Below are 25,530 nucleotides of genomic sequence, written 5' to 3'. Positions count from 1 at the left end.
AAAAAGGGCATTCCAGGAAGAGGAAATGTGTTCAGACTTAAGTCACTATAAAAGGGAATTGTGAGAAGCTTGCAGAGCTCTGGATATCAAGAGTATTAATTAGTTGGAGATGGGTATTTGGGCAATAAGTTTGAGAAGACAGGTGGGCCAACTACCATGAACCTGTAAGGCAATCCCTTTTTTTTAACCTAAAAAGGTAAGCAGTATTTAAGCCACAGGTAAGCAGTACTTAAGCCTACTCTTTAAGTCCCCTTGATCAAGAAAAATGAAAAAGTGAGTACAAACTGATATATCATGTTAACAATGCTATGGTGAAAATATTCTCAATATGCTGGTCAGTAAAAAAATGAAAATGTGTTTTTTTAACTGAAGGGAAGGAAATCAGGTTCAAATCAAAGTTCTAGAACACAAGGAAGAAATAAATATTCAACTGGAACAGAATGAAGAAACAAGAATTCAAAAAAATGAGGAGAGGCTTAGGAACTTCTGGGACAACTTTAAACATTCCAACATCCGAACCGTAGGGGTGCCAGAAGTCGAAGAGGAAGAGCAGGAAACTGAAAACTTATTTGAAAGAATAATGAGGGAAAACTTTCCCAATATGGTGACGGAGATAGACATGCAAGTCCAAGAAGCTCAGAGAGTCCCAAAGAAGTTGTATCCAAGAAGAAAAACACCATGACACATCACATCATAATTGTAATTATGATGTGTCAAGATTAAAGATAAGGAGAGAATCTTAAAAGCAGCAAAAGAAAACAAGAGTTACCCAAAAAGGAGTTCCCATAAGACTATCAGTTGATTTCTCAAAAGAAACTTTACAGGCAAGGAGGGACTGGGAAGAAGTATTCAAAGTCATGAACAGCAAGGACCTGTAAATTCATAGATACTAGATTACTCTATCCAGCAAAGCTATCATTTAGAATGGAAGGGCAGATAAAGTGCTTCCCAGATAAGGTAAAGGAGTTTATCATCACCAAGTCCTTATTACATGAAATGTTAAAGGGACTTACCTAAGAAAAAGAAGATCAAAACTACAAACAGTAAAATGACAAGAAATTCACAACTATCAACAACTGAACCTAAAAAAAACAAAATAAAAACAAAAACACACTAAGCAAACAACTAGAACAGGAACAGAATCACAGGAATGGAGATCACATGGAGGGTTATCAGTGGGGAAGAGGAAGGAGGAGAATGTGGGAAAAGGTACAGGGAACAAGAAACATAAGTGGTAGGTACAAAATAGACAGGGGGAGGTAAGGAAAGTACAGGAAATGGAGAAGCCAAAGAACTTGTATGTGTAACCCATGAACATGATCTAAGAGGAGAGAATGCTGGAGTGGGGGTGCAGGGTGGAGGAAGATAAAGGGGAGAAAAAATGGGACAACTGTAATAGCATAATCAATAAAATATACTTCAAAAAAGAAAATGTGCTTTTAAAATTAATTTACTTACTTTTTAGAGAGAGGGGAAGGGAGAGAGAAAGAGAGGCAGAGAAATATCAATGTGAGAAACACTGATCCCCTGCCTTTCATACTCGTCCCAACTGGGGATGGAACTGCAACCTAGGCAAGTGCTCTGACCAGGAATCAAACTGGCAACCTTTCACTTTGCAGGATGATGCCAACCAAGTTAGCCACACCAGTCAGGGTTAAAAATGTTTTTGTCAGCTAGGGAAAATAAAAATTTAGAAGGCTGTTTCTGCTTTGAATCAGTGAAAATATTTTCAGAAGGGCAGCAATGTAACTTGGTTCAAGGGTTCCAATAGCTGCATATGCTTTACACTACCTATTAAAGAGCAAATGAGCAACAAGCAACCCAAATCAACAAATTTATTTTTCAAAAAATTAGTTGAAGGGCCAATTTGCATACATGCTCCACATCTCTTCTGCTAATAAGAATCATATCTTGCTCCTTTCTTTTCCTTATTGTATTGATAATTTTGAGCTTCTTGGGGAGTTTTTTTCCCCTCTCTTAATGTTAATAGCATTCTAGTGCAAAAGAAATCTCAACAAGCAGAAAAAGAGAAAAATATTCCCTCTACCAGACACTATTCTAAATCATGAAATTGTCTTTACAATTCTTATTTCTAAAAAGAAAACCTTGACATAGATATCAAAGATTGTCCCTATAGCCTGTGAATATAATCATTAACAGCTAAAAAGTTTGTAATTTTGTTTTTCTTTAATATTTTTATCCTCACCTGAGGATGTTTTTTCATTGCTTTTAGAGAGGAGGGGAGAGAAAGAGACACACGTTGATGTGAGAGAAAAACAATGATCGGCTACCTCCTTCATGCACTCAGACCGAGGATTAAACCCGCAACTCAGGTATGTGCCCTGACCAGCAATCAAATATTAAACCTTTTGGTTACAGGATGCTGCTCCAACCAACTGAGCCACACCAGCCATGGAAAAGTTTGTAAGCTTGAATGATTATCTTTGTTAATAAACTATTGCCCTAGTAATAATTTTTAATTAATACTTGCCTTATGAAAGGTGTAAATACTTGCAAGTTTTCTTTGTTAAGCATGAATGTTGGGAACTGTCCCACATGGTTTCAGGGACTGTGGCCTCACCAACAGGCAAGAGGGCCCCAAGGCTGGAGCTGAGCAAGGAGGCCTTGGGGAAACAGGCCACTGAGGAGACAAAACCTATCCCCTGGCAGAGGCACAGCCCCTGCCTCCATCTCATCACCCTGCTTGGCCCCGGAGGATGGCTGGTTAGTCAACAACAGGTAAGATACCTCGATGGCTGGGGCAACTTCAGATAGGAACAGTCGCATCAGGGCTATCAGGGAAGGACTCGGGGTACATGGAGAAGGGGCAAAAGACCCTCACCCCTCGGCTTTGTCATGGCCAGAGTCCTCATTCTATCTGAAAGAAGTCTCCTGATCTCTTGGGTGCTCTGTTCCACCTGCCTGACCCAGGTTTGAGACAAACTAAAGACAGGTATAGCCCTAAACTGGATCAGGCAGTCCCAGGGGGAAATTAGGCCTGGAAAAGGAATGCATTAAATCCTATGAAACCTGCTTTGCTAAGAATGCCCTTGAGTTAATGAGTACTGGTGTTTGGGGTCTGAACATAGGATGAGTTTATTTTCCCAGGTTTTAGGGCTGAATGGGTGTCACTCTGTCTACCAAGACCCTGACTCACAAAGACTAGTAATCCCTTTACTGTTATCCTTAAACCATATCTCCTTCCTTTAATCATTACTGTTTAACACTGACTGATGAGTTTTATGCACATGCTATGTATCCTTATACAAGCTAAACTCAATAAATGCCCAAGGAGAAAGGTGCTCAGGGCTCTTCTCCTCTGAGAGATTAGCCAGCCTTTCCTCCTCAAGCAGATCTTGAGCTGGGCATTTTCATTTCATCTGCAATGCTGGGCGACACCACGGGATGGAGCTCCCCTTCACGTGAGAATGAGAAGCTTGTATCACCTTCCACACACAGAAAAATAAAATGTATGACTGTTAGAATACCACTGCCTGATAATTAAGCCTATAAAAACTCATTCACAGGCAAAATTCATCACTAATGTTAAAATCGATGGATATAATGTTGTTGAGAAGCAAGGCATTCACATGGTCTTCAAAAATCGCCCCACATTTTATTAATTATGAAGAAAAAAACATGCCCTTGGAATGCTGAGATCTGGCAGTAACCACCTTAAATAAAGTGTCAAAATTGGCAATGCCAATAATGGGGTTATGCAACATTATGTGTCTTCTGATGTGAAGCAGTGGGAGGAACACAGTATAACCCATGTGGTATTCTACTTAGACTTTTCAAGATTCGATGTTATGAAGAATAGAAGACAGTGAGTTTAGGGGTCTCTAAAGAACCAAACACAACACATGAATTACATTTAAATCCTAGAGTGGGAAAAGAAAAGGAACAAAGCTAAAGTAGTGTAAATCAAGGTTTTACTGGGCATACATATTATCTGGACACCCCACTGAAATAAAGATTCTGATTCAGTAACAAGGCCAGGACTAGTGTGATGCAAGGAAGGTACCTAGGGCTCAAAATTTCAGAGGGCACTCAGGGTCACCCAAGTTCTGATCTTTCCACTTGTACGACTCTGAGAGTAAGCATCTCCTCAAATTTTGCTCTAGAGGTCTCTCACTTGCTTCACCTTAGTCCCACCTTTGTTCACTAAGTCTGGGGCAGAGCAGATATTCTGCAAGTCAGACAAGTTCCCAGGGGATACTAATGTTACTAGTCAGTAGAGCATGTTTTGACCGACAGGCTATAAAAAACATTTTTAATTGTAAAAATTTCAGTATGGATTGTGTATTGAATGATGTTATTGAATTATTGTTTACTTTTCTCTGGTAGGTAGAGGTGGTGTGGTCATGTAGGAGAAAGTTTCCGTTTATAGGAGATACAAGTTTAAGTAAAGGTGTGAAGTGTTATGACTTCTGCAACCTTCTCTCAGGTGGTCCGGCAAAAAGGAAGTGTGAGAGCAGGGTGGGATTAGGTGGGTGCAAACACAAGTGGGCATGTGCATGTGTGTGGAGAGATGAAACGAATACAGCTAGAGTTTAAAAAACAGTGAATCTAGGAGAGGGGTACAAAGATAGTCTCTATACTATTCTTTCTATTTTGGTAGGATGGAATTTAATTAAAAATTAATAAACCATTAAAATTTATAAATATTAATAAAAAGCAAACTACTACTCTGAATCTCATATAAATGCTATTACTGTATACAAACCACTTACAAATGTGTGTGTGTATATACACACATACGTGTGTGTGTGTGTGTGTGTGTGTGTGTGTACACGCATCTGTACTGCTCTGATGAACCAAAAAACTCCTTAGGGATTCAGTGTGGGGGCAACCAGATGGGAGTTCTAGGCTTCCCTTTCTTCAACAAAAGCACCTAAGCTCTTCTTTTTTGTTTGTGTTTTTCCCCTTATAATTTTCTTTGGGGGAGAAAAAGAGTCTAGAGTAGTAAATAAGACCAAAACAAAACAAAACAAAATAAATAAATAAAATCTCTAAATCTAATAAGCACTTTCTCAATTTTCTGTTTGATAGAAGGCAATATAATGGCTTTAGTTTACTGGTTTCTTGCTACCTGTTTGAAATTTACATAAATCTTCTAGCGTTCATTAAGATGAAAGCTACATCATACTTTTCTAAGTGATATAGCTTTAAAATGATCTTTATAATTCTCCTACAGGTAGAAAATTCAAACTTTTTATGCAAAGAATAAATTTAAACATGCAGAAGGAAATAGCCAGAAGTCAGGAAGGGTGGTAATGACATAATCAAGAAAAGAGAACTAGATTTCAAACTTCTAGGATATTTGCTACAAATATCCTATACATTAAGAATCATTTAGCATAGCTTCAGTCACAAGGATTTTGTTTCTAATTTTGACTTTACCCCTAATAACAGCAAAACTGTTAAAGGTACCAAGGGAATAAAATCCAACATCATAATTTATCCTTTCACTGATTTCCTTCCTGTTTCATACCTAGTTATTAACATGAAGAAATAACTTACTAAGTGGCTGGCTAGATGTGTTGGGTAGTTTAAAGAAAAACAGGGGTTAAGTGGCAATATAAATTATATTTAATAAAGTTATTTCATGCCTACAACCTCTGTACAGTATTTTTTTTAATATAAATGATCTTAGAGGTTAATTTTACATGAGGAAATAAATTTCATGGCATGAAATATTCAAAGTTTTGGAAAATACTATAGGAAAGTTATGGATAAACATTTAACTGTGTTTACAAGGATATGTACAAGGTCACAAAATAAATTAAAAAACAGAGTACTAGAAAAAATGTACTGAACAACACTGATTTTTAAAAATCCTTTATATTCACACTATACATGACAGAGTAAAGGTAGCAGTATATTTGGACCTATTTTAACACTAAAAATGCAAATGAGAAAATATTAAATACATATAAATACTTATTAAATTTTGAGTAACTTTGTATATGCTAGACATTTTATGCACCTCATTAATTTAATTCTCCCATTATTATCCTTATTTTACAGATAAAGAACTTAAAGATCAGCGGGCATAAATAACCCAGGCAAGTTTACAATCAGTTAATAAACACTCTGAAGCAAAAACTGAAACCCAAGTCAAGTTAGCTCCAAATCCCATGCTTTTAAGCATAAAGATATATTAGCCACAAAACTGTATTTTATTTGGAAATTCTGAATTTATCCCCTAGTTAATCTTAGAACAGCCTGAAAGAAACAAAAGTGAACTGCTGTAGTTTCATCTTCCTTCACTTTCTCTGTTAATTCATTACTAGTAATGTTAGTAAGTAGCAAATGTTAAAAAAACAGAAGTTAGATAATATACAAAGGGAAAAAAAGAGAGGTTAGATATTATACAAACTAAATTACTAACTTTCAAATAATTAAGGTCACATTAAAGAAAATATAGAAACTAAGTCCACTGACCTAAGTAATATCTTTACCTCTTAATTTATTTTTATATAAACAATTTTTACAATTTATAGAGAAAAGCAAAAAAGCTACAGGAATGTCTCCATTAAGAAAAAAATTTTAAAGTATTAGCATCCTAACCTTGATTGTTTCTTCAGATACTTGGTTCTGTAATGCTTTCAAAGCTTCATCTTTTTTCATATTTTCCTTTTCCATTTCCTGAAAACATACATATCAGTAAGCAAAAGTATAAGTATGCATATAATATTTCAGTATTACTAATGTGCTGTTAAACAATTGATAGAATTAAAGGTATGTTACAGAAACATAAAGTATTACTCAGCTTTTTCTTTTTTTTAAATACTCACTTGAGGATATACTTTTACTGGTTTTAGAGAGAGAAGGTGGGGAGAGAAACAGTGATGCGAGAGGGAAACACACTCAGCTGCCTCCCACACCTGCCCTGACTGGGGATCAAACCCGAAACCTAGGTATGTGGCCCCATCAGGAATCAAACCCACAACCTTTTGGTGTAACGGACAATGCTCCAACCAACCAAGCCACCCAGCCAGGGATATCAGTCAGCTTTTAAACAGCATTTTTATAAAAATGGTTTACCCCTTTGCTTTCTGTCAAGAGTCTGTCTAGTGATTCAAGATGATGTTGTTTGCATATTATGTCTTGCTGCAAAATGGACATAGTCTTTTCTTGCTCTTTAAATTGTTCCTCCTTTTTCTCTAGTTGAGATTCAAGCTAAATATAAAAATGAGATTTATTAATTTTTATCTCAAATTTTTTAAATTTTAAAATTTAAATATACAAAAAGAAATATAATACTCTCATGTTGAATTACTACTGAAATTACATAGGTTATTGCATTTTGCCAAGTTTACTTTTGTTTTCCTTCTTTTAGAGAAGAAATGAAATCATGTACATGTTTTATCCCTTTACTCCTTCACCAATACTATATTGAAACTGACCTTTATTATTCTGTGGTGTGTTTCATTCTTACATGTTCTGTGCTTTTAAATACTACATTTGTAGGCCCATGAATGATATGTAATATAATTTTGTTGAGTATTTTTGCTTCAATGTTCATAAGGTATGTTAGTCTACTTTTCTTTTCTGATACTGTCTATGCCTTAATTTGATATCATGGTAATGCTAGCCTCATCAAATGAGTTGGGAGGTGATCCTTCCTCTTTATTCTGGAAGAGACTGTGTAGAATTGTTAGTTCCTTAAATGTTCATTAAGAATTTATTATCAGTGAAACCATACAGGTCTGCAACTTTTTTTTTTTGAAAGTTTTTAAACTACAAATCCAATTTTTTAAATATATGCAGAACTATTCAGATAATCTATGTCTTACTGAGTATGACTAGAGACTTTTGAAGAATTGGTTTATTTAATATAAGTTGTCAAATTAGTGTGCACAGAACTGTTTGTAGTATTCCTTTATTAACCTTTAATATCTTTGGGGTCTGTAGTATTACATACCCTTATCATTCCTGATATATGGAATTTGTGTTTTCTCTCCTTTTTTCTTGGTCAGACTGGCTAGAGGTTTACAAATTTGCTGATCTCATTAAAGAACCACCTTTGGTTTTCATTGATTTTCTCTACAGGCATTCTCTTTTTAATTTGTTCCTTCAAATACACCTTTTATTATTTCCATCTTCCGGCTTCTTTTGAGTTGATTTTGCTCTTCCTTTTCTAGTTTCTGAAGGTGAAAGTTTAGATTACTGACCTTCTTCATTTGCTTGTAATATGTGCATTTAATGCTATAAGCTTCCCAGAACTCCTCTAGCTGTATCCACAAATTTTTATGTCGTGTTTTCATTTTCATTCAGTTCAAAATGTTTTAATTTCCCTTGAGACTTACTCTTTGATCCATGGATTATTTATAAGTGTGTTATTTAGCTTCAAATATTTTGAGATTTTTCAGATATCTTCACGGTTTCTAGTTTAATTCCACTGTGGTCAGAGAACATTCTCTGTGTGGTTTTAATTTTTACATTTTATACAGTTTATTTTGACCTAGTGTACAGTATACCTTGATGAATGTTTCAGGTGCACTGAAGAAGAATGTATGTTTGTTATGAAAAAAGTCCAACCACAGTTAACAAGAATGGTTTGTGTCACATCAATGTAACCTGGCAGCCAAGGAGAGTGGACTAGAATGCACATACGTGAACAATGATGACTTCACTGTATTAGCCAGTGGGAGAGGCAGACGCCACTGAATGAGCATGTGGACTGTGTGGCTGTCGCATTCAAATGACTGAAAGAGTAAAGCAATGAATCTGCATCACATTTTGCGTTAACCTTGACCATTCCTCTGCAGAAACTATTCAGATGATTCAAAATGCTGCAGCTATGGGAAACTGGTGACTGGCAGCTTAATCCCAACAAAACGCCTGCTCATGCATCACATCTTGTGTAGAGATTTTTGGGGAAACATCAGATCACCCAGGTGACTTAGCCTCCCTACAGCCCAGATTTGGCACCCTGTGACTTCTGGCTTTTCCCAAAACTAAAATCACCTTTCAAAGGGAAGAGATTTCAGACTGCGAATGATATCCAAGAAAATATGACAGGGCAGCTGTGGTGACTGGGAGAACTACATGAGGTCCCAAGGTGCCTACTTCGAAGGGGACTGAGGAGTCATTGTCCTATGTACAATGTTTCTGATATCTTCTATCTTCTTCAATAAATGTCTCTATGTTTCGTATTACAAAGTTGGACACCTTCTGAACATATTGTTTTTGAGCAGAATATTCTATTAATGTTAATTTGCCTAGTTGATTGACACTGTTGTTCAGATGAGTTCTATATCCTTGATTTTTTTGGTCTATTTATTCTATTGATTACATAAAAGTAGTGTTGATGTCTCCAACTATAATTATAGATTAATTTCTTTCTCCTTTCAGACTTCTTCACATTTGCTTCATGTATTTCCAATTTCTATTGTTAGATACCTACCCATTTAAGACTGTTACAACTTTTTGGTAAATTGAGCCTTTATCATTGTGTAATATTCCTCTTTATTCATTGTCATTTTATTTCTTCTGATGTATACTTTGATTTTTATATAGCCGCTCCAGCTTTCATTTCTTTGCCTGGTATATCTTTTTCCAACCATTTATAGTTAACCTATCTACATCTTGATGTTTAATGGATTTCTTGAAGAGCACATATATTTAAGTCTTAATTTTTTGAATCCAACCTCACAATCAGAAGTCTTTTATCTGGTATATTTAAAATACTTAAATCTAAAGTAGTATTTGATATGACTGGATTTAAACATACCATTTAATTATTAGTTTTTTCTTTATCCCGTTTTTCATTCCTCTTCCTCCTAGAATTTTCATTCCTCTTCCTCCTTTCTAGCCTTCTTTTAAATATATGAATATCTTCAGAATACTATTTTATCTACTGGCTCTTTATTATGTCTATCATTCTTAGTGGTTTTTCTTGGGATTATCATATACCTATTTAATTTTTCATAGTTTACTGAAAATTAAGATTTGCCACTTGAAATGAAATATAGAAACTTCATAAAAACACGGGTCCCTTTACCCTTCCTCTTTTATACTATAATTGTCCACTGTACTACACCAACATATATTAAAAACCTCACTAGATAATGTTATAATTTTTTCTTTCAACTGTCATACAACCTTAAGTGAAGGAAAATAGTTCACTGTATCTAACCAAAAAGTTACTGTTTTTGTTGCTCTTCACTCCTGAGATTCCAAGTTTCCTTCTGATATTATTTCTTTTTGCCTGAAGAATCTTATTTTAGAACAAGTCATCTGGTGACAAATTCTCTAAAATGTCCTCCATCTAAGAATGCTTTTATATTTCCTAAAGAATATTTTTACTGGACATAGAGCTGTAGGTTGATGGATTTTCTCTTTCAGCAATAGAAAAATAAAAGTTTTCTGTCTACTAACCTTCACAGTTTTTGATGAGAAATCTACAGTACTTTTAATCTTTGTTCCTCTATATGTAATGTGTTATTTATCTCTGGCTGTTTTTAAGATATTTTTGTTTTGGTTTTCAGCAATAACTTTCATATATTAGAATGTTGTTTTCTTTGACTTCAACCCATTGAGCATGTTGAATTTGTATATTTATTTCCTTCAATAAAATTATGAAGTTTACAGTGTTTATTCCTTCAAATATTTTTTTGTACCAACTTTATTCTCTTCTCTGGGTCTCTGTGAACATGAATGTTAGACCTTATGATATTGTCCCACATGTCTCTGAGGCTCTGTTCACCTTCTTTCAAATCTTTTATTCTCTCTGTTGCTCAGACTGAATAATGTCTATTGCTCTGTATTTCAAGCTCATATTTTTTTTCTCCATTAGCTCCGTTATGCTATTAAGCATATACACATGATGTATTTTTTATTAAGTCTTGAATTCTTGGTCTCACACCTTTTCTTTACTTTTGTTTTGACGATTTACTTTTTACTCAGGATTAAGAGCACTTCTACTCTCAACGAATCTTGGAGCAACTTGTATCTCTACTGGAAAAGAGTGTATAGAACCACTCTTGGTTTGATAATGTCAAAAAATGATTAAAACTGAAATGGTGGGAGCACTATATAAGAAAGCATGATAAAATGATACAAAGTAATAGGATTCTAATTATAATACTTGCAATAATTTTTCTATGTCTTTATTTCCTCATATATTTAAAAAAAAAGCTGGGCTAGGTAATATTTCAGATAATTTTGACCATCCATATTCTAAATATACATTATGTCCACTTGTAAATATATTATCTTACTCTTTCAATCTGTTTTTCCATTTCTTTATGCTGTTCAAGATGAATTTTCTTTGCCTTTTCAAAAGCCAAACAAATTTTTTCATGCTCTGTATTGATATTGGTTTCTAGACTTCTTATCTTTTCATTCTTTTCCTAGAAATACAAAAACACTTAAGAATATAACTGAGCTAGCTTTACATAAAAGTACATTAGTAAAGCCTTAAATTTGAGATAATCTATTCCTTAAAAAATTCATAGTACTTAATATGTCAAACTTCAAAAATATTTAACTATTTATAAAAAAGAGAAAATGGTTATTTTTAAAATTGTATCAAAATAAGAAAATTAAACTACTTTAAAATACTTAGAATATCAAAGAACTACTGCTATTTCCTTCAACTCTACTAGGATAAAAATGAGAAAAATGTAGGTAACAGTTACATATAAGCCTATTAACCTAAAAAATACACATCAACAAAAAAGAAATAAGAGTTTAATAGAATTTATACTTTCCTATACAGTACATTTTATAATAATGATACTAAAACAAACAGGCTGTCACAAATTAAGAGCCTTAAAGTCATGGTGAATTTGTAGCAAAAAAAGGGAGGGATGGGGGTAGCTTTTACCATAAGCTCCTGTTCAAGTTCTGCATTTTTTGCAGCAATACAGGAATAAGCAACTATTTTTTCCTCCAGTTGTTTCTCTAGAGTTAAAAGTTGAGAACATTTCTTTGTCATCTGAAAACAAATCAAAATAAGTGAAAAATTATTTTAAAAAATTACTTTAAAAAAGTGACAACCAAATAGTGGTGGACAGGCCAGAGATATGACACAGCTTGTTCCATCTATGTAATACATAAGTAATTTAATTCTGACTCCTATGTCCAAAAAAAGATTACACCCTAACACATTTCTTAAAAGTAGCGATTAAAAACTGAAATTAGTATAATAAAATGTTAACAACAGTTATTTCTAGTAGTAAAATTATCAGTGATTTATTTCTTCATTTTCCCTTTCTCTATTTACAACAAAGTGTATGTACTCACCTTGTAATTTTAAAATTTTTATTTACTTATTTATTCCCCCCTTTTTGTAAGAGGAGAGAAACTCATTGGTTGACTTTCATAGGTCCCCTTACCAAGGACCAAACTTGCAACTTACCCATGTGCCCTGAACAGAGATCAAATGCAGGACAACATCCCAACAACTGAGCCATTCTGGTCAGGGCTAACTTGGTAACTTTTTTAAAAGGTATTTTCAGCACTTGACGATTTTCTATGTAAGCTGTAATTACAGACTGACCACAGTATTTTGCCATATATATAGTGTACTTTTTTGCCAAAATTTCTAAAGGAAAAATAAGGGTGTGCATTTTACATGGGTATAATGATTATATACCATGGGTATAATAATCCCGTGTATAAGGCACACAAAAACATCAGTGTGCGTTAAACATGGAGAGCACATTATACACAGCAAAATATGGTATGTCTCCTTTTCCATTATTTAAGTAAGCTCCCATGCCACAGGTCTTTTGCTCGGCTATAAACTTTAAGATGTGAATTCAGGCCCTGGCCAGGTAATTCAGCTGGTTAGAGCACCATCTCAATAAGCCAACATTGTGGGTTCAGTCCAGGTCAGGGGACATACAAGAATCAACCAATGAAGGCATAAATAAGTGGAACAGCAAGATCAGTGTTTCTATCTCTCTCTTCGTTTCCCTCTCTCTAAAATCAATGAAGAAATATACATAAAAGATGAGAATTCAGACATTTAAAAAGTATCCCTCTAGATAGCTGCAGCCTCTGGTTTGAAGGTTGAGTATAACATACACATGTGATCTGGGTCCACAATTATCTAATGAGGCATCCTTGATCTGTCTTCAGAGGCAATGAAGATCAGATATTCACAAAACACATTATCCCCTTTTCATAATGTAATACATAGCATACTCAGTATCTGCTGAATCGAAATCACTAGGGTAAGATCGAGAATAGTGCATGTTTAACAGGCTTCTCAGGTGGTTCTGCTGTTTGCTAAAATTTGAAATCCTCTATTACCACTGCTATTCTTCCAATTGCATAATCCAAATAATTTTACTTGTACATGTGTATAACCTGTATTAAATTTGAAGAAATAATAAAGTACAGCACAGTGTAAGTTCCACAAAATAGATCTTTTAGCAGCCTAGAGTGTATTTTCCTACATATAACTGAGGTTAAAATGCAAAGGTTTCCAAATATAAATTTAAAAGAATTTATAATTGCCATAGCCAGTGTGGCTCCGTTGGTTCGGCTTTGTTCTGCAGACCAAATGTCACAGGTTCAATTCCAGTTCAGGGGACATGTCTGTACTGTGGGTTTGGTTCCCGGTCTGAACCTACTAGAGGCAACTGATCAATGTTTCTCTCCTTCTCTCCCTCCCTTCCCGCCACCTAAAAAAAAAATGTTTAAAAAAAATTTTTAATGTGTAAAACCAGGCTTAAACATACCATTTTAAATAAAACCCTACACATCTATTTTGTTGTATGAAAATGTAGTAAATATAAAATTAATTCAAGCTTACTTCACTTTCAAGTTTGCTAGAGTTTGCAGCTTTCTCTAGCAGTTCTTCTTGAATCAGCTGAAACTGACTAGTTCTGTGTGCCATGTTAACTTTCAAATCAGAATTCTCAGCTTCTATTTGCATCAACTTAGTACGTAGGTCTTCTATTCCAGAAGCAAGTTTTTGCCTTTCTCTTTCATATTGCTTGTTAACAGTATGTTGACTTTGCTCTTTTATACTTTCTGCTAGTAAAAATAAAGGAAAATTGTTCTGAATAAACTTCAAGAAAAAATCCTATTACAATGTTAAGTTTCATCATTAAGTTTAGTTTCTGATCTAAAGAATAGTTAAGGGAATGGAGAATGAGACATACATTAAGTATAATGAAGGAACATGGAAAGTAAGTTACTTTCTATACTAAATGTACAAAGTGGGAATAAGTTCTTCTGAATCACTTTTCTAGACTCTTCCTTCAAACTAGAAAAACTATTCCTTTGTACCAGAAATAGTCCTTCTCTAACTTTAAAAATCCCATATCTTGGATAGAAATCATTGTTAAAAATAAAAAATGCAGCCTGGCTGGTGTGGCTCAGTGGATTCAGCACCAGCTGGCAAACAAAAGGTCACTGGTGTGATTCTCAGTCTGGGCACATGCCTCGGTTATAGCCCAGGTCCCCATCTGGGGGCATGTGAGAGGCAACTAACTGATGTTTCTCTCACTCATCAAGGTTTCTCTCCCTCTCTTTCTCCTGCCCTTTCCCTTTCTCTGAAAATAAATAAATAAAATATTTTTAAAAAATTGTTAAAACAAAAAACCGTGTCCAGTCTCCTTAAAATGAAATTAATTATAAAATTCATTTTGGAGCCCTGGCTGGTATGGCTCAGTTGGTTGGAGCGTTGTCCCGTAGCCAAAAAGTTGCGGGTTCGATTCCCAGTCAGGGCACATACCTAGGTTATGGGTTCAATCCTTGATCCCTGATCCCTGGTCCGGGTGAGTACAATCCCTGGGCATGTTCAGGAAGCAACTGATGCTTCCTTATCACATCCATGTCTGTCTCTCTCTCCCTCTCTCCCTTCCTTTCTCTATAGAAGCAATGAAAAAAATAATGTCCTCCAGTAAGGGCAAAAAAATTTGTTTTGTATAACTTGAGATCATTAAGAATATTTAAATATAGTGGAGCTTACGACCAAGATGGAAGCATAGGTAGATACACTTTGGTTCTTCCTATAACCAAAAGGATAACAACCAATTTAAAAACAGAAAACAACCAGAACTGCCAGAAAATAGAGCTGTATGGAAGTCTGACAACCCAGGAGTAAAAGATGAAACATTCATCCAGTCTCATAGGAGTGGCGGAGACAGACAGCCAGGGTGGAGAGGACACATGGTGAGGCGGCAGTTGGAGAAGCAGGTGGTCCCACATTCATGTGTGGATAAAATGGGAGGAACAACTGGGGAACAAGACAGACTGCGCAACTCAGGGTTCCAACACTGGGAAAGAAAGCTTCAAAACTTCTGGCTGTAAAAACCTATGGAGGTTGCGGTGGTGGGAGAAATTGCCAGTCTCACAGGAGAATCCATTGGAGGGGCTCACGGGTCCTAGAATGCACACAAGACCACCCACCTGGGGAATCAGCACCAGAAGGGCACAACTCACTTGTAGGAAGCAAGGGAAGTGACTGAAAGCTAGCGAGAGTCAAGTAAGCCGCATTGCTCCTTCTCTGACCCCTCGCCGACATATTGCACCACAATGCAGCCAAGTGGGTTGCCCTGCCCTGGCGAATACCTAAAGCTCTGCCCCTTACAACATAACAGGTGCAGCAAGACAAAGAAATATGGCCCAAATGAAAGAACATATCAAAACTCCAGGAAAAAAACTAAGCGACAAGGAGATAGTCAACCTATCAGATGCAGAGTTCAAAACACTGGTAATCAGGACACTCACGGAAATGACTCAGTACAGACACAAAATAAAGGAAGAAGTGAAGGCCATGTAAGGTGAAATAAAGAAAAATATACAGGGAAACAAGAGGGAAGGGAAGGAAACCAGGACTCAAATCAATGATTTGGAACACAAGGAAGGAGTAAATATTCAACCGTTACAGAATGAAGAGACAAGAATACAAAAACATGAGGAGAGGGTTAGGATCCTCTAAGACAACTTTAAGCATTCCAACATCCAAATCATAGGAGTGCCAGAAGGAGAAGAGGAGAGAAAGAAATTGAAAAATTACTTGAAAAAATAATGAAAGAAAACTTCCCCAATCTGGTGAAGGAAACAAACATACAACTCAAGGAAGCTCAGAAAGTCCCAAACAAGTTGGACCCAAGGAGGGACACACCAAGACACATCATAATTAAACTGCCAAAGATTGAAAACAAGGAGAGAATTTTAAAAGCAGCAAGAAAATAAGAGACAGTTACCTACAAAGGAGTTCCCCTAAGACTATGAGCTGATTTCTCAAAAGAACCTTTGTATTCAAAAAGAGGAGGAAAAGAAGTATTCAAAGTCATGAAAAGCAAGGACCTACATCCAAGATTACTCTCTACAGCAAAGCTATCATTTAGAATGGAAAGGCAGATAAAGTGCTTCCCAGTTAAGGTCAAGTTAAAGGTGTTCATCATCACCAAGTCCTTATTACATGAAATGATAAAGGAACTTATCTAAGAAAAAGAAGATCACAACTATGAACAGTAAAAGGACAACAAACTCATAATTATCAACAGAACCTAAAATAAAAATAAAAACAATCATAATATATAAAAATTAGTGGGATGCGGCTAACATATTACCTAAAAGGAAGTGTATATCCTTAAATGCTTATATTAGTAGTTTAAAATCAATAATCTAAGCTTTCACTTTAAGATAAGTTGAAAAAAAAAGAGAAAATTAAATGCAAAGTAAACTGGGAAGTGTAAAGCATTAATTGTGGTGATGGTAAAAGGGCATAAACATGAAAAACAAACATGTGACAAAACGTATCAAATGTTTCTTTATTGGGTGCATTTTATTGAAAGGAAATTTTACTTCGATAAAGTACATTTTTAAGGAATGATGAAAAGTTTAAGAATTTTGAAATAATTTTCGCTGTCTCATCAACCCATAACTACTAATTAACATGTTCAATAACAGAAACCAGTTGGTAATCCAGTTATTTTTTTTAAACTATCATAAAGAATTCTTGACCATAATTTATTTAAAAAATTCAATAAAATATACTCACCTACTTGACTACCTCTTAGTTTTACAGGTTCTGTTTCTAAACTATTTACTTTGCCACTTTCTTTGTCGTCGTTACGAGAAATAAGACTCTGTGATAACTGATTCGCAGTCAGATTTGCCTGAAGCTTTTGAATTTCTGCCTCTTTTATTGCAAGCTTAATTCTAGCACAGAGAAAAGAAGTCAGAAAATATTAGAAAGTAGTAAAAATTTTAAAACTCTATTATTGGTCAACTATTGGGCAGGATATGCAAACTCTTTTATGTAACTGATTGGACTGTACACTGGTTCAGCTACTTTACAAACTTGGTAATACCTAGTAAAATTGAAAATGTACCCACTCTATAACTCAGGTTTTTACTTTTAGGAATATACACTATAGAGAAACTCACCCATATTGTATTTAGCTTGTATAAGTATGTACTTTACAGCACTGTTTGTAATAGATGGAAACAAGAAACCCGGTAAATGTCAATAAAGGAATAAACAAATAAATTGTGACACAGTTATAGGATAGACTCCTACACAGCTATAAAAACTAAACTAACCACACTAATCTATGCATTAATCAATCACTCTACTTACTTCAACATGAATTTTAAAATGATGCTGAGTAAAAAAGAAAACTTACAAACAATACAAACATATAGTGTACTTTTTGTGAGTATGAACATATACAAAATGGATTGAAGAATATGTATCCAGTTCATGGTGGTAGATACTAAGGAGAAGAACGGGACTAGTGGTAAGAATCAACATGTATCATTCATTCTGTAATGTTTTATTTTCTATTTAAGGAAAAAGACTTGAAAAAAATATTACAAAATGTTAAGAATCAATTCTTAGTTGTGAAAACACAGCTATTTGTTATAATACTCTCTGGACTTTCTGTATATTTTTCAACATTTTAAATAAAGACCTTAATTTAATTACTATATTTTTAAGACGTTTTTGCTACAACTTCAGAACCTGAAAACCATACCTTAATTCCGAAATCATCATTTTATTTGCCTCACAACAGCCAATGTAATTGTCTTCCTTGTTTGGCAAATTACTCATCTGGTGCTTAAAAAGAGATGATTTAAAACCAAACATTTCTCTTTTTAACTGTAAGTTTAAAAACAAACATATAAATTTATATTACCTATGATGTAATTTTTTATTCCGAACTCCAAGTCTGAAATATTGTGTGACCTTAATACAAACAACCTAATGTACATCAATAAGAAACTGTATATATTATGAAACAGAAAGATAATGAGTAAAACACAATAGTTAAATAAACCTGCATTTACATAAATCATTATGGAGACATCACATAACATAAAACTGAGTGAAAAACAACAGTGGCACAAGTATTATTTTTATATATGCACTAAACTATATTTTTTTCTAGATCTATATGTATGTGGCAATATTTAAAATATGGATAAGAAGAGTACACATAATTTCAAAACAGTGACTACCTCTGAGGAGACACAGAGAAAACCGGATCTGATAGGTATATAAAGAGGCCTCATTACCTGTAAGGTTTTATGCGAAAAAATTCTGAAGTTGATATTGGAAAATGTTATCTGGACTTAGGCAAGTGTTATGCTACATTGATCTCTTGTGCTTTTCTGAATGCTTGAATAACACAGAATTTTTAAATTAGTTGTAAAAAGGGGCAAGGTAAGCACTAATGACCACTGCCTTCAAACTATAACCAAATCACACTCTCTAGAAATGAAAAAAGCCTCACATTTCCAAACCATGTTATTCTTAGCACTGCATGAAACACAGGATCAATCATATATTACCACACACCTTCAGAATCACATATCAAGTAGTACTTGACATTGAGTAAAATGAAAACATCAATTTAAAATGAATGCTATCTGCATGTAATTACTATCAGATTTCAAAAGCAAGCTTGTGCACTAAAAATCAGTAATCAGCATCGTTGGAAAGTGGAAATAGCAAAGGGCTGGGAACCAAGAATCACCAATTTAAAATTCTGCTACAAATTATTCACTTCTTGGGTCTACATTTCTTCACCAATAAAATGACAGTATTGAATCAAATGATTTCTAAGGTCCCTCTCAGATTTATAATTCCATGAAATTTAAAATTGGTAATCCATACATATTTATCAACCACAACACATTTATCTGTAGCTTTCTCCTGATCTCACCTTTATTTTACACCTAGCAGAAACAAATTTCTCACACACGTATACCTTCTTCCTGATCTCACTTATAAATATGATCATATACATATATAACCCAGAGAGAAAAAGTGGCTGGCTACATCTAAAAAGATTTTAATGTTCTGTACCATCAGTAAGTACATGAAAAGTTGCTCGACATTATTAGTCATTTGGGAAATGCAAATTTAAACCACAATGTGATACCATTTCATACACACCAAGACGGATAGAATCAAAAAGACAAACAATAGCCCTGGCTTTTGTGGCTCAGTGGATCGAGCACCAGCCTGTCAAGGGATTTGCCAGTTTGATTCCCAGTCAAGGTGCATGCCTGGGTTGCGGGCCAGGTCCCCAAGTGGGGGCATGTGAGAGGCAGCCGCTCAATGTTTCTCTCACACATCAGTGTTTCTTTCCCTCTCTTTCTCCCTCCTTTCCTCTCTCTCTAAAAATAAATAAATAAAATATTCAAAAAAAGACAAAAAATAACAAATGTTGGCAAGGATGTGGAGAAATAGGACCTCTCATGTGTTGCTGGTAAGGATGTAAAATGGTGCAGACACACTGAAAAGCAGTTTCGCATAAAATTGCTATATGACCCAGCAATTCTATTCCAACTCAAGAGAAATGAAAACATCCACACAAAGAGCTATATGCTAATGTTAACTGCAGCATTATTCATAGTAGTCCAAAAGTAGAAACAATTCAAATGTCCATCTATTGGTGAATAAAATGTGGTATATCCACACAATGGAATAATAGCCAACAAAAAAAGAAATGAAATACTGATATACGTCACAAAGAACAACCTTCAAAAGCACTAAGAATGCAAAAGACAAGATGGAAAAGACCATATATTGTAAAATTTAATTTATGTGAAATGTCCAAAAACAGACAAATCTCTAGATGCAGAAAGTAGATTAGTGGTTCCCTCATAGTGAAGGTGGGTACAGAAACTAATTATAAATGGACACAAGGGATCTTCTGGGGATGAAACAAATGTTTGAAAACTGGATGGTGTTCGCTGTTCTAAAACTTGTAAATTTACTAAAAAGTCATTGAACAGCACACTTAAAATGGGTAAATTTTGCAGTATATAAATGTTACTTCAAAAAAGCTGTTTTTTAAAAAAAATTACGTGCCATTCTTATACACAGCATGTGAGAAATTGAGAAAGGCTGAAACACCAGAAAGTTAAGTACAAAAAAAAATAGGGTTTAGATAGAAAAGAAATTGATGTCTGAAAGGACAGACATGTAAGAAAAAAAGTGAAGCTAATAAAGCAACTACAAAATGATGGTTTCTTATAAAGTACTTCAGGAACATTTTTCTTTTTACACATACTTACTGGTAACTGGGACATAATTTTATCCAAACGTCTCAGTTCCACCCTTGAACTTTCTATTTCTTGCTGACATACATCCATTCGCTCATTCTGTGTTGCAATACGGACCTTTAATTCTCGATTTTCATTCATTAGAGAAAATTTTTCTCTAAGTATTTTATCTTTGTCCTCTAACTCACTCTCTAGCTTCAAAATAATTTGTCTAGATTCAGTAAGTTGTGCCATGACTTCTGAATTTTTCACTGCCATGATTCTTAATTTTTCTTTTCCATTGTTATTTTCTTCTTTTAACTGCCTATAAAGAAAAAAAGCACAAAAGTGAAAATATGTATTCATTTGCAATAATCATTTAGTTAATCTCACTTCTAAAGTATTTTAAAGTTTATTTCTGAAATAATAACACCTGCTCATATTTGCCATGTGCCTGCCTTCTGCATGCCAGGCACTCACAATTTTAGATAGTTAGCAACTCCCTATTTACAGATAAGAAAGCTGAGGCACAGAAAGCTTATGAAACTTGCCCAGTGTCCCACAGTAAGTAGTAGGGAAGGATAATCTAACTATCTTTGAAGCATTTCTGTTCCTTTTTTAAAAGCGTAAAACAGGAGATCTAACTCCAAAATCCTGACACATTTGGCAGCATTAAGAAAGTTTTAGATCATATAAGGAAAAATCATGAAGTACCAGCCACAACTCAATAGGCCATTAACAGATTACTAGACATTAATATTTTCAAATATATATACCTATAAAAACATGACAAACATTAGAACAATCCAATCTTTAGAACTGCTATTTGTATTTCATCAGTTCCCTTTTTCACATTTTTAAGGTCTCTTAAGTAAGAAGGTTGAACTAAGTGATTCTTCATGATTTGAAGCATACATATTTTACCAGCTAGCTAATGCTGTCACACTAAGGACATTATGTTGGTGTTAATTTTCTCTAAACATATGCGAAGGACAAATGTTGATTATATTTACCAGTATATTAACATCAACATACACTTTATTCATTTAAAATCCTTTATTATACCTAGAAAACAAATTGTCATGAACCCCAACTTTCTACATAATTTAAGGCCACAATTATAATATACAAAATGCTCTATTAGGAAATGTTTCAGTTTTTTCTTCATTTCCACACAAAAATCCTTTTTCTACAACAGGATACTGTACCTTAATTTCTCTTTCAGAATTTCAAGGTCACTTTTATGTAGACCACACTTTTCCTGTAGCCTTTTATTTTCTTTTTCACAGTTAATTAGATTTTTCTCTAATATTTCTTCTTCAGCTTGAACCTAAAACAATAATTTAAGTGGGCATACTAATATTGTCATAGGTTTTAGATTTTTCAAACTAAAAAGAAATGCTTTTAGAAATTAGCAGGAGAGCGGAATAGGTATTCCACCCATTTAAGTCCCCAACCATAAAGTAAAGGGAACAAAGTGAATTTCCTGAACAGAGTGGGATTCTACTGCCTATTCAGAAATGGTTAAGAGCCTGTGACAGAGCAGCAATAGCAAGTAAGTCTGGCCTCACATGAACAAAGCAAGCAACTCACTCAGGAGCTCTGTATGGAGTTAGTAAAGACTAACTTTAGTGCAAATGTTCCAAAGAAGTAGTTTTTGAAAATTTAGCCACAAAATGCTCCCACTGAAATCACAGTCCAAAATATAAAACAAAAGCCAAGCACCTAGCATGGAACGGTGGGAGTGGAAGAGTAGGCAAATCTGCCTCACTTCCTTTGTTACATCTACCTAACTACAGGGCTCTGCTGAACAGTTTGAAATTGATAATCCTAAAGAGAGGTATGAAAAATAAAATCATCTCTTACATTTCCCTCTCATTCCTCTATCAAGTCCTCCCTGTCCTCAAGGATACCCCCAAGTTATTCTACTTCCCCCTACAGATTATCTTATTAAAAATCCCTTCTATATTTCATTCCTACAGGGAACTTCTCCTAGGCTTTCAAAACAGTAATCTGATTAATTAACACTTAAGATTTTGGTATTAAATAGGATCTTGATTTCTTAAATTTTAATAACAACATTTCTTTCTTGTACACTTCTACCTTTCTTTAATCAGACTCATTAACTCCCTCTGTTTCAATTATTATCTCAAGATGGAAGTCTCTCATATCCATATCTGCTGACCAAACCACTCTTCTGAGCTCAATTGAATATACAACATGTGGCTTTCCTCCAAACAGATTTTATTCTCATGTGGTATTACCTGAAGATGGTAAATGAATGTAATAGAACCACTATATTATTATGAAGAATCTGTTCGGGAATCTTCCCTTTGAGAGGCAAAAGTGAGCCCCTCTCAGGGTGGTAGGTCCAGGAAGATTAATTGAAGGCTACATAATCTACCCTGCCTTCACTTTCACTAAGGTGATGGGAACAAATTTCCTGCTTCTATTTCTATAGCTGTAACTTCTGCTCACTCACCCCATCTTCCTCCATATTTGTTTCTTCTCTTGCCTCCACTCTTTTCTCTCTTTGAATAAAAAAGTTTCTGCTTATTATAAAAAGATTGTGAACATCCTAATACTTATAAATTCTTTATTTCAATGATTTTATTATGAGATCATAAAAATTACTCCCTGCTTTAATCACAAATAAATATATTCTATTTATGTCTATCTTCATTTTTAGAATATGGACAGTAATACAAGACACTGAATTTGTACAATTGCCCCTTACCTTTTCCAGCTTTTCAGCCACTTTTTCTTTATAATGTTGGAAAGCTTTACTTAGTTCTTCAGCATTATATAGTGCTTCATTCCTCTGTCGTTCAGCTCTAAAATTTAAAAACAGATAAATTTAAAAAGCAAAGAGTGATCTGTGTTTGAATAGTTAGGTTCCAAAGTAATCTATATTTAATTTTAGGGCCTATATTAAAAAGAAACAGATTTCTCTGTACTAAAAAAAGAGTAATTTAGCCTTAAATTGCAAAATAAAGAATGAAGATTAGACTACAATAATTTCCTCACTGTAAGAGAGCAATACGAAAACTAAAACATAACAAAATATTTATAAACATAAATTTTAAAACACACATACATTCTTACGTGTTGGCAATATTTTTCTTCAGTCCTGAAAAGACATATAAGGGAAGGAGCCTTTATATTAAAAATACTCAGTAAATCCTGTGACCTTTACAAAGGTCACATAAATATTCAAAAAGGTATTCCAAAAAAACAGTAACTTCTATTAACATAAGATATAAAAATCTGAACAAAATCCAACCACTACCAAGTACTGTGTTAAGCCCAACCATGGTGCCTCACCTTTTAGTTGACCCTGACCTTTCATCCTATACTTCTCATACTGAATTGAGGTTATCGGCTACAACTCGATCAATTTCATATCCACATCTAAAAGTTTTCTATATTTAAACTCATTATTATCAAATCCTTTCCAGTGTAAGGGAAGTTTAGTGACTCTTCTCTCATCCAAGGTAAATTCCTTTATCTATACTCTGGATCTTAGCTCTTTCCTTTCAGGAAATTACTCTATTTGTATCTTCTGTGTATCTTCTCTACTGGCTTACAAACTCAAGTGAAAGTAACCCTTATTTCCTGAATATGTGGTTCTTAAATTTGGCTAGGAACTGTGGATATTGGAGATATCTATTTGGTTCCAAAGTTTCAGATAAAAAATAGAAAGAGTTAAATGATAAGGGGTTTACCTGAAAATCTAAGAGAACATATTCTATTTCTTAATTTGCAAAGCTAGAATTCAGAGAGCAAAGGATACCTGTATTTCTCACTTAAAGAAACAAAACCCACACAGATATTGTGCTTTCCTCTGTAATCCTTCCTTTCAAGCCAGACTTATTCACTTTATACTTACCTTTTCCTCTTCAGCACCAATTAAAAAAAAAAAATCATGGCATATTTCAACCACACAGGACAGAATGGATATAAAGTTGGTTACTTTTAACCCAACTTTAATGAATCTTAACCCTGCTATTTTTGCTTCATGTAGACTTTTATTTTAAGCAAATAAAACATTATAGATATTACAGAGTTAAGGTTCCTGTGAATCTTTTTTAAATCCCATTCCCTTGACTTCTTCCCCAAAGGTAACCCTAACAGTATCACTTTTTTTAAAATTACCAAATATTTTGTATATGCATATGTTAATCCAAACCCATAAATAGTACCTCATAATTCATTTATTCTAAGAGGCAGATGGTTTCTACATTTTTAACATCTCTAAAATTGATATGTATTTTTACAATTCATGGTATCTCAGTTTCATGGTGATTTTTTTTTCTTAGTGATTACTAAAATAATACTGTACCTTAAAATCTGTGTCATTTTGCATTTAATAAAATATCATAGTCTTTTTTCATGTTTTTGTACTTTCTATAAACGGTAGTACACTGTATCCTACTGCCAATTTTCTTTGTTCAGTATCATTTAAGACCTATCTATGTTTACTTATGTGACTATAATTCTTTTTTAAAAATCTATTATATAATATTCCATGGTATTAAAATACTGTAATTTATGCACCCCAATGTTTGTAGCAGCACAATTTACAATACCCAAGTGTTGGAAGCAACCTAAATACCCATCAGTAGATGACTGGATTAAAAAATTATGGTACATTTACACAATGGAATACTATGCAGCAAAAAGAAAAAAAGAACTACTAAACTTTGTAACAGCATGGATGGAACTAGAGAGCATTATGCTAAGCGAAATAAGCCAGGAGGCGAAAGACAAATACCATATGATTTCACCTTTAAGCAGAACCTAACCAATAAAACAAAGATGCAAGGAAAATAAGACCAGCAACACTAAAAGGAAAAGAAACCAACAGAGACAAGAGGGAAGGAGGGAGGGGTAGGCGGGGGGAAAAGGAAGGGAAGGGGCAAGTCAAGGAACATATAGCAAGGACTCATGGACAAAACCAAAGTGGGGAAGGATTGAGGGAGGAAGAGGGGGAGGGGGCAGGAGAAAGTGGTGGGGGGAAGGCAGAGACAAATGTATTTGGAAAAATAAATT

General features: G+C 34.4%; 1 protein-coding gene across 1 annotated transcript in view; it reads right to left on the bottom strand.

The window, feature by feature from the left end:
* Nucleotides 1-25,530, bottom strand: part of CCDC18 (coiled-coil domain containing 18) — a 100,371-nt gene that overhangs the window by 61,129 nt on the left and 13,712 nt on the right. The window contains exons 6-15 of the mRNA XM_054592183.1: nucleotides 23,216-23,312; nucleotides 21,687-21,808; nucleotides 20,512-20,803; nucleotides 17,961-18,085; nucleotides 16,982-17,142; nucleotides 13,778-14,001; nucleotides 11,840-11,950; nucleotides 11,232-11,363; nucleotides 7,051-7,185; nucleotides 6,574-6,651 (exon numbers count right to left, since the gene is read on the bottom strand). Coding sequence (XP_054448158.1) covers nucleotides 6,574-6,651; nucleotides 7,051-7,185; nucleotides 11,232-11,363; nucleotides 11,840-11,950; nucleotides 13,778-14,001; nucleotides 16,982-17,142; nucleotides 17,961-18,085; nucleotides 20,512-20,803; nucleotides 21,687-21,808; nucleotides 23,216-23,312 — 1,477 coding nt within the window. The remainder of the gene's footprint in view (nucleotides 1-6,573; nucleotides 6,652-7,050; nucleotides 7,186-11,231; nucleotides 11,364-11,839; nucleotides 11,951-13,777; nucleotides 14,002-16,981; nucleotides 17,143-17,960; nucleotides 18,086-20,511; nucleotides 20,804-21,686; nucleotides 21,809-23,215; nucleotides 23,313-25,530) is intronic.

The sequence above is a fragment of the Pteronotus mesoamericanus genome, unplaced genomic scaffold, assembly GCF_021234165.1.
Source record: "Pteronotus mesoamericanus isolate MK-2021 breed Mesoamerican mustached bat unplaced genomic scaffold, CSHL_Meso_final scaffold_31, whole genome shotgun sequence".
Lineage (NCBI taxonomy): Eukaryota > Metazoa > Chordata > Mammalia > Chiroptera > Mormoopidae > Pteronotus > Pteronotus mesoamericanus.
The sequence above is the reverse complement of the archived record's forward strand: the minus strand, read 5'-3'. Positions and strand labels throughout refer to the sequence as shown.